Below are 12,754 nucleotides of genomic sequence, written 5' to 3' on the forward strand. Positions count from 1 at the left end.
TTAATTTTGAATTATGGGATTCATAAGTAATATCCATGGCTTTGACATGAGCAGTAGAAATTTCACATTGCCTTCCTTAAGCTGGCTCCAAAGGGTGCTAGCTGGGGCTCCCATTCCCCCAAGTTGTGTGGGACAGAACGGAGTGGTGGTGGGGGGGGTCCCTGCTGCAGATGGATGAAATAGCAATGAATGAAGCGGAACAGATTAGGGTTAGAGTGAGGGATAGAGTAGAGTGGGCTGGGCTTGGGCTGGATTCAGGGGGATAGTGAGGTTGAGATTTAGGATGGAATTGGATTGACAGCGAGGTCAGAGTGATCGGGCTGGGTGAGGTGAAAGTGGAAGTTGGTGCAAGTGGCAATTAGGATTTGGTGCAGGATGGGCTGGGGAGTGGGTGACAGAGTCAGGATCGGGGTTGGGGTTAGGATGACAGATTGGCTGGACTTAGATGAAGATGATGGTTAGTGGGCTGTGAGATGGGGAGAACTTGGGGTGGAGGTGGGATTTGGGTTACGAGTACAGCTTTGGTGTCTTGGCTCAGGTTGGTTTGGAGCCCAGCATTCACACCCAACTGACTCCATAGCAAGTCACAACTCAGCCCCGCTCCGAATGCCTAGCACCCTCCAGGCCCGGGGTGGGGGGTGGGGGGAGTACCTGCTCCACAGGAGGAAGTAGCTGATGGGCTGGTGCACTGGCAGAGAGAACGGGGAGGAGCGCAGGAGCCCGGAGCAGCTGCACCCAGAGCTCAGCTGCTCCAAGAGAAGAACATGGTCTCAGGGGCCGCTTCCTCTTTTCCCAAAGCCCCAGCTCTACGCCCAGCACAGAGGCTGCTTAGGGAGGCAGCTTCAGGCCTTGTGCAATACCCAGATAGCAAAGCCTCCAGGCAGGGGAAGGCCCCAGGAAGGCCCAGGACTTTGGAACTTGAATCAGCAGAAGTGTGATCTACAGCCACGCTGGAGCCTTCTCACTGTCAAGTGAGAAACAGAGGGGCAAGGAGGACCCCATTCCCCAGCCACGTCCACACGCTCTCCATCTGGCCACTTGGCCTTTGGCGGGAGACTGAGGATGGCTCACTCTTCCTCCCCGACAGCTGGGAAGGAGGCAATGCCCTGGGCATTCCAGGGCCCAGACTGAGGCATTTACCCTTCCAGTCCCTTGTGGCCATCCTTCACCCCCACCCCCGCTGCTGCCTGGATTCTCTGAGAGCTTCCAAGAAGCTGAGCCTAGTTGTGGGGGACCCTGGGGCTCCAACACCCAACACCCCCCAGGCTGGTTTTCTCCCCCTCCCCCACCACTGTCCTATGCTTTCACCCACACCTTGAGGCAGAAAAGGAAAGACCCTACCATAGATGAGTCACTGTTTTAAAACCCTGGAGCCCATTTTCTTGAGGGCCTACTATGTGCCAGGTTCCTGACATACAAATGGGGCACACACTAACTACTCTAAGCGATCCCAGGTACAAGAGACATGTTGGAACTGCACAACTCAGCCTAACTCAGCCACTGCCCACCTGCATGGACAAGGTGCCCAGCCCCGAGGATCAGGCCCCTGGACCTGTGGACAAATCCACAGAAACTGAAACAAGAGTACAACCCGGATTCCGTGCCACTGTGGCCCAAAGCCATGTCTGGTGACATTCCACTTTGAAAGCCTCAGGCCACAGAGAGAGACCAGGTTTCTACCACTCTACTTCTCTTTGTCATTCTTGCTTGGGTCGTTTCCACCTTGGATAAAACACAAAGAGTTCATGCCATTGCTTCCTGCCTCCATAGCTGGTCCTCCCCTCTCTCCTTCTAGGCCTATGGGTTGCTGACATATTGGTGTCAACCCTTCAGTCCACTGTACATACGCATCTTCCTCATGGCTGCATAGTGGTGGAAGCATATCCCACCCTCCGATTTAGGTCTTAACCACGAGGCTGACTGTGGCCAATGGATAGGAGTGGACAAGACATAAATCCTGGGTGGCCTTCCTTCCCGTGTTCCTCCCCTTGCCTTGCCCAGGGTATACTCCAGCTAACCTGCTGGTCCAAAGAGCACGAGATATGTGTGGCGCAGACCTCAAGCCCACCCAGCACCTGCAACAAAGCCTAGAGGAGCCCAGCCACGTTAGCCAGACCTGAGCCAAGGGCGGGCGTTCACTGTTGGGTGCGCTGACAATTCTGTGGTTACTTGTTAACTGCATTAGCAAACTGTTGCAATGCCTAAGTCCCAGAACAACATCCAGCCAACTTGCTTACCTTTCTTTAGGGGAAGGAGAACAGAGACTTATCTACGCCGTCTAGCCATTATTTTTCTCACTTCTCTGAGTCTACAGCAGCCTACATACCTACATTAACATTCCTAGGGAATGTCTCAATAGGTCACGCTGTAATCCATGCCCTTAACCTTCACAAACACTCTGTGAGGTGGGCACCATTGTTCTCATTCCAGATACTGGTAGGGAATTTGTCCAGGGCAAAATTCTTCGATTGCAAAAAAATTTGACTGTAAAAGTACAGAAAACCTCAAGTAACCATGATTTAAACAGAATAGAAGTTTATCTCCCTTCCTCCAAGTGAGTGTTGGCATCCAAGAGAAAGCAATTCCACAGCCATAATGAAAGTAGAGCCCACGGCCCGTGAGAGCAGCAGCCCAGACTGCAGGCGGAGGAAGGGGTAACGCAGGTCACGCCTCCTACTTTAAGATAATGCCTTAAATTGCACATTTCATTCTGCTTACCTCCCACTAGCCACAAGTTCCTCATATGGTCCTAGATGCCGTGGCCACGTAAAGACGGAGGGCTCATCACTCAGGAGCAGGGGAAAGGAAGTCCTAGGAAGATCATAATTCAGTCATTCATTCCTTGCCTCCGACCAGATTCCTTCCCCGGGCCCCTGTCCGCCTCCGAGCCAGTCTCTGCAGAGCCTCCTCCGTCCCGCAGAGGGCGCCAGAGCCCTCTGCTGCCCCGACTTCCAGGCACAGTTGTCCTCTGAGGTGTGGGGAGCTCAGGCCGTGGTAGCCCAAGGGAGACCCCTGGGACGGGACCCGCGCTCCCGCCCGTTTTGGGGCAGCTGGGAGCCGTGTATAGCTCCGTGGTGAAGAGCTTGAGTCCTGCGTTTAGCAAGTCCAGACCTGGCTGTGTGATCCCGGGGGAGTCACTCAACCTCTCTGACCTGGAACCCTCCTGAGAGTTTGTATGAGGGGCCTCCCAGGCCTGCAGTGTCGCGGAAGCTCTGACTGCTGGCCACCCTCCTCCCCGACACAGTCCCGGGTCCGGTGGGACAACCCACTGAAGGGAGGGGCTTTGAGTCCAGAGCCTCTCAGAGATGCCATCCGTCCCTTTTCTTTCCTCCGTGTGCAGGCTGGGGCCAACACTTTCAGGCCCCCGGGTGTGGGGGGCACCATCTGTGCAGAGGGGGTGGAGTTAGGGACATTTAGACCACCACACTGACTTCTGGCTCAAAAGGGCGGCTGGAGAACACAGCTCCACCACTCCTGGTCCCTCCAATACTACTGAGGAAAGGAAATAAACCCACAGGAGGGCCCGGAACAGGGTGGCTGGGGAGAGGTGGAGCTTCAACTGCACGGGGATCAGAGAGAGACAGGGCGGGGCAGAGGCAACCGGAGCCCAAGAGTGACTAGAGACACAGCACCACCGAGGCCAGAGCCGGAGTGCACTGTCTACAGGGAGTCCGGGCAGCCAAAGGGGCTGGCAGCCGGCAGAGGGTCCTCTCCACCCCGACACGTCACTCTCTGGGACGGAGGAAGCACCCCACGAGCACCAACATCCATCAACCCAGCCCTTTGTTCATAAAGATGAATTAGTCATGAGTAGTGAGACTGAAATCATAAACGGCTGGTGCTGCAGCTCACTAGGCTAATCCTCCACCTTGCGGCGCCGGCACACCAGGTTCTAGTCCCGGTCGGGGCACCGGATTCTGTCCCGGTTGCCCCTCTTCCAGGACAGCTCTCTGCTGTGGCCCGGGAGTGCAGTGGAGGATGGCCCAAGTGCTTGGGCCCTGTACCCCATGGGAGACCAGGAGAAGCACCTGGCTCCTGCCATCGGATCAGCGCAGTGCGCCGGCCGCGGCGGCCATTGGAGGGTGAACCAATGGCAAAGGAAGACCTTTCTCTCTGTCTCTCTCTCTCACTGTCCACTCTGCCTGTGAAAGAAAGAAAGAAAGAAAGAAAGAAAGAAAGAAAGAAAGAAAGAAAGAAAGAAAGAAAGAAAGAAAGAAAGAAAGAAAGAAAGAAAGAGAAAGAAAGAAAGAAAGAAAGAAAGAGAAAGAAAGAAAGAAAGAAAGAAAGAAAGAAAGAAAGAAAGAAAGAAAGAAAGAAAGAAAGAAAGAAATCATAAACAGAGCAGGACTGAGAAGAGCAAACAGCCCCGCGGTGCTTGCCGTGGGCCGGGCGGTGCTCTGAGGGTTTGACACTCGCTCACTCACTCACCGGCCCCCTGAGATGGGTGCTATCCTCTCTGCTTACAGCGAGCTGGGTCAGAGCCGAGTAAGGTGACTGAGGGTTACACGGCTGTGGAGGGCCAGAGAGATGAGATTTGAACATGGGCAGGTGTTTTCAGAGTTGGGCTCTGCATAACTCAGTTACACTTTCTCTTTAATAAATTAGGAACAAACCAATGGAACCCGGAGAAAACGGGTAATTCAAGGGACAGGAGAGAATCCAGAAAAAGGAAGATTCAAATGCTATTTCATTCATCAACCCAAAAGAGGCAGCTGGGGACGGTGTTGCGGCTAAGCTAACGCTTGTTATGTGGGCATCCCATAATGGAGCATGGGTTCAAGTCCCCGCTGCTCTGATTCTGATCCAGCTTCCAGCTAATGCCCCTGGGAGGCAGCAGGGGATGGCCCAGTGCTTGGGGGCTCAACCACCCATGTGGGAGACCCAGATGGAGTTCTTGGCTCCTGGCTTGCCCTGGTCCCATCCTGGCTGTTGCAGCCCTCTGGGGAGTGAACTATAAATGGAAGAGATTCTCTCTTTCTCCCTGTGCCACTCTGCATTCCCAATAAATAAATGAATAAATCTTAAAAAGAAAAAAAAAGAGGTAACTGAGGGGCCGGCATTGTGGCATAGCAGGTAAAGCTGCCACCTATGACGTTGGCATCTCATATGGGCGCTGGTTCATGTCTCAGCTGCTCCACTTCCAATCCAGCTCCCTGCCAATGGCCTGGGTGGGGCAGCAGAGAATGGACCAAGTGCTTGGGCCCCTGCACCCATGTGGGAGACCCAGATAAAGCTCTTGGCTCCTGACTTCAGCCTGGCCTAACCCTGGCTGTTGCAGCCATCAGGGGAGTGAACTAGTGGATGGAAGATCTTTCTGTCTCTCTTTCTATCTCTCTATCTCTCTCCCTCTCTCTCCCTCTCTTTCTCAACTCTTTCAAATAAATAAATTTTTAAAGAGGAAACTGAAAAAAAGCAAAAAATAATTATTGAAAACTTAAAACAGAATTGCTGAAATAAAAAGAAACTCAAAACAAAGGAATGTGAACATTTGTGGTAGTTTTCAAAATTAATTCACTTTTCTTATGGTAAAAAAAAAAAAAAAAAAAACAAAAAAACAAAAAAACAAAACCTTGCGTCTTGTATCCTCTGCCTCTGTGGATTGGTGGGACTGGCTCCCTCCCCTTTGCTACAGAAGAGAGGCGCGTTGCTCTTACAGTCCACCAGGGGGAGCCAGGGAGGAACACAACACTGAAGGCAGATAGCATGGAGTCCCCTGAATCAAGCCTTACCTGAAGAGAAAGGGGTGAGCGCTTCTCTCTCTGCTCCACTGATCAAATGCCACAGAAAGGCTCCGACTATCCGTGTCTCAGCTGTGTGTCCAGCCCTCAGATGAGCCACCACCCAGGCAGACTGCCAGGCCTTGCCTACCAGCCCACCCCTAAAGACACTGTAACTGGGGACAAAAACAGAAATCTCCTAACTGGGCAGGGAGAGCAGCAGCTCCCTGGAAAGAAAGGGGCCACGGGAGGAAGGCTGGAGGGACACAGCGACAGCTGCTTTTCCTCCCTGCGCTACAAAGCCCCCGGCGAGGGGAGGGGTGTGTGGCGAGCAGACTTCGCGGTGATAGGATGAGGAAGGCATCTGTTTCCGCTCCCAGAAAGAAATCAGAAAACCAGGAACAACAAGATCGATTCCAGAAACCGAACATGAAGCCAACACATGCGAGGCACAATTCTCAGCAATTAGCGGAGTGTAAGAAAAGAGAACTCGTTTGACCTTGTCTTGTGTTAGAAAAGGCGACCATCGGCAGCAGGGCATGGAGGGAACGGTGTTCGGTTTCCTCCTCAGAGGAGCGAGCTCATGACTTGGCCCTGCAGTAAACAATGTAGAATCTTACTATTGGTGAGCTCACCGTGCTCAGAATCACCCTGGCGGATGGCACTGCGCGTACAGATCAGAATGTAGCCGCTGTAAACTTCGCCCGTGGAGATGAGACGGGAAACCCAACAGAAATGAGAAGGAGACGGGAAGAGAGGTGGCCAAGAGCACAGCAGGGTTAGCTCATCTTGGGGTGGAAATTCTGCCGAAGCGGATGGAAGTGAGGCTTAATGTTCAACAGAGATCATCTCCAACCCTGAGGAGCCCCAGGGGGACGGCAGCAATCACAGAGCAAAGTCAAGAACGCGGCCCCAGCGGGACGCGAGACAGCGAGATTGACACTCCTCGCTTTAATGACCAGGTGTCCACAGATGGGCTCTTGAGTTACGAAACCAAGGAGTAGAGGTAGAGCCTGTTATTTAGAACTGTGCGGTTAAACCTTCAGAATAAGGCCTGGGGCCTGGTGCTTAACATGTCAGCCAAGGCACCCACACCTGGGGTGGGCGCCTGGCACAGTGGTCACATGTGGGTTGGGACACTCAGATCCCGTATCAGGCTCCCTCCCAGATGCCTAATGCTGCCACCTTCCAGCATAATTAATTTCCCACTGCACCAAACTGGTCAAATCTTCCCAAGTAATCACAGATCCTCAAACACTTGGAACTAGGACTAAGATACTGTTTGGTATCTCTTGATATCTGGAATTGGGCAAATAAATCCAGGAGATGTGGAATGATCTCACATGTATGGAAAAAACAATAAAAATGCAATCTGTTAAGAGAACAAAAAGACAAGTCATGGACTAGGAGAATATATTGGCAAAGTTATCATCCGATAAAAGGCTGAGTTCCCACATATGCAAGGAGCTCATAAAACTCAACAATAAGAAACCGAGCAGCCCCATGAAGAAATGGGCAAAAGATGTATACAAACGTCTCACAAAGGAAGACACACAGACCAGCATAAGAAAAGGTGATGAACATCTCAAGTCATTAAGGAGTTTCAGATTAAACCCACAACCCGACACTGCTAAATCCCTGTTAGAGTGACCCAAATCCAGCACACTGACGACGCCACTTGCTGGCAAGAGTGTGGAGCAACACGAACTCTCATTCATTTCTGTGGGGGGATGTGAAATGGTACCTCACTCTGGAAGATTGCCGGTTTCTTAAGTAACTAAACATTGTCTTACCACACAGCCTGGCAATCACACTCCTAGCTATTTACCCAACTTGTGTTCACACAAAACCTGCACATGAATGTTTATAGCAACTTTCTGCAGAATTTCCCCAAACCTGCAGCCAAGGTGCCCTCCAACGAGTGAATGGACACACAAACTGTGGTACAGCCACACAGTGGAATATTTTTTGGCAATTTTTTCCAAAAAAGGCTTTTTTTTTTTTTTGACAGGCAGAGTGGACAGTGAGAGAAAGAGAGAGACATAGAGAAAGGTCTTCCTTTTGCCGTTGGTTCACTCTCCAATGGCCGCCGCGGCTGGCGCACCGCACTGATCCGAAGCCAGGAGCCAGGTGCTTCTCCTGGTCTCCCATGGGGTACAGGGCCCAAGCACCTGGGCCATCCTCCACTGCACTCCCTGGCCACAGCAGAGAGCTGGCCTGGAAGAGGGGCAACCGGGACAGAATCCGGTGCCCCGACCGGGACTAGAACCCGGTGTGCCGGCGCCGCACGGCAGAGGATTAGCCTATTGAGCCGCGGCGTCCAAAAAAAAGGCTTTTAAGCCACAAAAATACATGGAAGAATCTAAAATGCTTATTATGGGGCAGGCGTTGGGGCTCCCTGGCTCAACCTACCATTTGAGACATCCGCTTTCCATATTGGAGTGCCAGGTTCAAGCTCTGGCTACTCTGCCTCCAATGCAGCTTCCTGCTAATACAGACCCTTGGAGGCAGCAGGTGATGGCTAAGTACTTGGGCCCCTGCCACCTGTGTGGGAGACCTGGATGGAGTTTCTAGCTCCTGGCTTCAGTTTGGCCTGTTGTGGCATTTGAGGAGAGAACCAGCAGATTGAAGACTCTCTCTCTCTCTCTCCCTCTAAATATTTACCCATTTACTTGAAAGTCAGAGTTACACACAGAGAGAAGTAGAGGCAGAGAGAGAGAGGTCTTCCATCCAACGGTTCACTCCCCAGATGGCCACAATGGCCGGAGCTGCGCTGATCTGAAGCCAGGAGCCAGGAGCTTCCTCTGGGTCTCTCACACAGGTACAGGGGCCCAAGGACTCAGGCTGTTTTCCATTGCTTTCCTAGGCCATAGCAGAGAGTTGGATTGTAAGTGGAGCAGCTGGGACTTGAACTGGCACCCACATGGGATGCCGGCACTGCAGGTGGCGACTTTACCTGCTACGCCAAAGCGCCGGCCCCTAAAGACACTCCTCTCTCTCTCTCTCTCTCTCAGCCACTCTGCCTTTCAAATAATTAATTAACTAATTTTTTAAAATATTTATTTTATTTATTTGAGAGAGAAGGAGAGGCAGAGAGAGTGACCGCAATGGCCAGAGCTGAGCTGATCTGAAGCCAGGAGCCAGCAGCTTCTTTCAGGTCTCCTCTGTGGGTGCAGGGGCTCAAGGACTCAGGCCATCCTCTACTGCTTTCCCAAGCTATAGCAGAGAGCTGGATCGGAAGAGGAGCAGCCGGGACTCGAACTGGCACCCATATGGGATGCAGCCTGGTGCTTTAACCCGCTGTGCCATAGCGCTGACCCTTTAATTAACTAATTTGAAAAACTCCTTTAAACAACCTCTCCCAACCTGGTCCACATGCCTCTTTCCCCCCAGCCCTGCTCCATGCAGATCCCGCCAGGTAAAAGCTGAGACATGCTCTGGAGGTGGGAGAAGTGGAAGCCTCCTCCTGGGGTGTTGGACAGGGAGGGGCAGGCATGAAATTGGGTGGACAAAGCAGAATCTCTTGGTGGGCAGAGGGGAGCAGGCTGGCTTCCCAAGCAGCCTCTCTTCTCTTCTCACCGCACACCCTGCCTGGGTGAGCTCATCCAACCTCATGTCTTCAATTTCCACCTCATGAGGATGGCTGCCAGAGTTCCACCCGCAACCCCCAACCCCGCTCTGGGCTGCAGATCCAGACACCAATTGCCTAGTCAACATTCCCCTGTGGGGTCGGATCAGATAGGATTACATTCTGCTGTGAGTAACAGAGACCAAAATACAGTGACCCAGACAAAAGGGCTTTTTTCTCTTGCACTTAAAAGTCTAGAAATACCCAACACTGGGCTGGCACAGGACTACTGCTCCACGCTCAGTCTCCCTGAAGGTCACTCTTCTGTCTATCAGGTGTGTCCCTCAACTGCATGGTCCAAAGCAGGAATTAAGGCTCTGATCATCCCAACAACATCCTGGGCAGCAAAAAGGACAGGATGAGGGACGAGGGACCGTGGGCAGGGCAGGTACCCACCAGCCGTTTCAAGGAAGGTTCCTGGAAGATGCTACCGAACACTTGTGCTCACATCTCATTGGCCAGACCTAGGCACCTGGCCACCCCAGCAGCAAGGAAGGCTGGGAGATACGCATGCTCCAGCCCACCATCTCCCTCACACTGGACAGGACTGAAATGGAAAGTGTCATTGTCCCCTAGCACTTCCTTTTCCTTTGGTCTTGCTCCTTTTCTTCACCCCCACTTCTGTGGGCAGCAGAAGGGCACTTCTGTGGGCAGCAGCTGGCAGGGAGAGGTCTCATCCAAGCTAAATGAAGAGGGGGTGGACAGCATTGTGCTACGAAGCCAGACTCCCAAGGCTCTGAGACGAGAGACCCCAAACAGCACACACCCAAGTGCAGCGAGCGGTGTTGGGGGTTCCTGTGCCAAGGGCCAGATGCCTCTGGGGTAGGACGCCAGGGTAGGTCTGTAATTGAAAGCAGCAGGGACAAAGACGCCCGCCCTGCGTGAGGCCAGCTGCCGAACACGTTGAGTGCCTTCTGCCTCCTGCTCACTGTACCCTCCCTGCCTCTGCACTGTCGCTGCCACCTGCGATGCCCTTCCCACTCCCCCGGGCGGCTCATGCTCATCAGATGACAGGGCTCAGCTCAGGAGTTGCCTCCCCCAGAAGGCTTCGTGATGTCCCTGCTGGGAATGGGCTGCAGATGGGGAGTGGGTTCAAGACAGAGTTCTCAGAGGTGGGTCCACTGCTGGTGCCGGTGCTGTTTGGGGCGGCTCGGCAGGAGGGTGGACCCCCAAGGCTTTCTTTCCACTAAGGAGGAGGCACCAGCTGGGGACAGAGCAGGGTCAGGAGGAGCCACCAAGGCTAGCCCGGAAGCCCTGGCCACCAGGCTCCTGTAGGCAGCTGGGAGGGGCTGGGCCTCGCAAACGCCCATTTCCAGGAGGAAAATGATACAGCCTGGTGGGCCACCGAGAGGAAGTTCAGCTGGGCGGAGCAGGCAGAGTAATTCCTGGAAGGAAGCTCACAGCTCAGGAATCTGGTAGAGGAACTCTGCTCTGGAAGTCTCTGTCCCAGGACTGGGCAGGCGGAGTGGGGGTGGGGGCGCGGGGGGTGCCCAGGTGCCCTGCCCCTCCCCAATCTCCTGCAGCCTGCAGGGCTCTTCTCTCTGAGCCTCGGCTGTCTCATCCGCAGAGGCAGGAGACAGAGGCCTTCCCTCGTGGGTGTGATGAGGGTGGCTGAGGTGGCAGGTGGAGGTCCCCAGCTGGCCCCCCAGCACACTGGGAGCTCCAGCAACGGTGAAGAAAGCCTGACTCAAACTCCCTTCCTTCCCAGGGAAGGCTGTGAACTCCCCCACCCTCCCCGCCGTGTGTACTGGAGGGTGGAGGGTGTACCCCAAGTTCTGGGGCAGGGCATTCAGCCAAGCGCGGGCAGGGGTGGGGAGAGGACTGTGAAGTCCCCTGCACAGCCCCTCCAGGCTGATCGTCTTAGATGGTGGACGGCAGAGCCTAAAATACCATCTCCCCTAAAACCACCTGCCACTCTGCCACGTCGGGCCAAGCCATGGGGCCAAGAAATGGAAGATCTGTGCCTGCCTTCCAAACCCAGAGCCTCCTGGAAAGGCCCTCCTGGAGGTGCCCGAGGCTAGGGGCGCTCCACGCAGCCCCAGCACCCCCCAACAGAGCCCAGGGGGCCCAAGGCAGGGAAGGCTGTCGACAAGCAGGTCAGGGCTGGGGCCGCCCAGGTGGGACAAAGGTCAGGAAGCACAGAAGGCAGATTGTGTCCAGGGGCAGGGGATGAGGCTGGAGGTCACACTGGGAACGGGAGTCTGAGAGGTCAGCCAAGGGCAGACCTCGCCTTGGGTCACTTGGCTCTTCTGTGGGTCACATGGAGAGGTCAGTAGTGGTGAGGTGAGGGCACCAGACTGGCGCCTTTGAAAGTTCCCTCCAGTTGACAAGAGATGGCTTGGAGGCCCATGGCTGGAGTGAGGGTGGCCCCTGGGAGGGGCAGGTCCTGGACAAAGGCCATCCTTTCTTGTGCCCCTCACCCCCACCCTCAGGGAGAAGCAGAGAGCCGTGAGGGCAGCGGCTGGAGGGAGATGCAAGGGTACAGTGAGGTGAAGGGCAAGGGCACTGCAGGGCCCACCTGAGCCCACCTGAGCCCACACCTCCTGATGATAACGGAATCAAATTTCCCCAAACATGGAAGGGGCACTCGCTGGGGTTACCTGATGTTCCCTGTGGAAGCTTCACGCACCCACCCCACCCCCAGCCCATGTGCTCACATAGCCAGAGCCGGACTAGAGACTCCTGCCACACTCACAGACACACACACACACACACACGCGGCCATACTTACATCATCCACAGACACACAGCCACATACACACAGACATTCCACATGGACGTGGACACACGGACACAGATGTGCAGGTACACAGTCACAGACACACAAACACTGCACCACATGCACAGAGACACACACTCGGAGGCAGCAGGTGGAGACTGCTGACGGGACACCTCGCTGGCTTCCAGACAGGCATAGACATCCAGAACTGTTGGTGCAGGGCACCGCCCCCAGCCCCACCTCATTAGGAAGACCCAGGGGCCATGGGCGTGAGTGTCCCAGCAGCAAGCCTACGGGAGGGGGCACTGTAGCAGGGGAACAATGGAGCAGGGAAAGTGGGTCCTGCAGAGGCTTGGGATAGGGGGGTACATGTGATGCCCCAACAATGGTAGGACTTGTTGGCTGGGGCTGGGGGCAGCCAGAGCCTCTGGAAGGCATGTGAGGCAGAGGACTGGGCCTAGCTCTGGCCAGATCCAGGAGCCGGTGGTGCCGGGCGTCCTAAGTCAGTCCCGTCAGGAGCTGCACCAGGGGCCTAGCACAACCAGATCTCTACTCTGCAAACCTGCTATCTTAGCAACCCAAGAGGGCCTAGGGGGAGACAAGAAAGAGTCGTGAGTCCCCATCGGAGAGGGGCTGGGTGCTCCTTGTTGCTGAGGCAGGGTGAGCTTTTCCAGGTTCCCATGGGGTCAA

General features: G+C 54.4%; 1 protein-coding gene across 14 annotated transcripts in view; it reads right to left on the minus strand.

Moving 5' to 3' along the window:
- SIGLEC1 (sialic acid binding Ig like lectin 1) overlaps nt 1–12,754 on the minus strand; it is a 35,097-nt gene that overhangs the window by 21,845 nt on the left and 498 nt on the right. For 5 of the 14 annotated variants that reach the window (XR_016216660.1, XM_070052022.2, XM_070052019.2 and 2 more), the window contains exon 2: nt 2,719–2,811. Coding sequence is in view for 5 of the 14 variants with exons in the window: in XM_070052022.2 (XP_069908123.2) it covers nt 2,719–2,811 (93 nt within the window). In the remaining 9 variants the exon portion in view is untranslated. Of the gene's footprint in view, nt 1–651; nt 762–1,591; nt 1,725–2,718; nt 2,812–5,729; nt 6,025–12,754 lie in introns of those variants that run through there. The other 9 variants (XM_017341744.4, XM_089308185.1, XM_070052025.2 and 6 more) reach the window with 8 other exon arrangements.

The sequence above is a fragment of the Oryctolagus cuniculus genome, chromosome 11 (assembly GCF_051225735.1).
Source record: "Oryctolagus cuniculus isolate XC-2025 breed Fujian yellow rabbit chromosome 11, ASM5122573v1, whole genome shotgun sequence".
NCBI lineage: Eukaryota > Metazoa > Chordata > Mammalia > Lagomorpha > Leporidae > Oryctolagus > Oryctolagus cuniculus.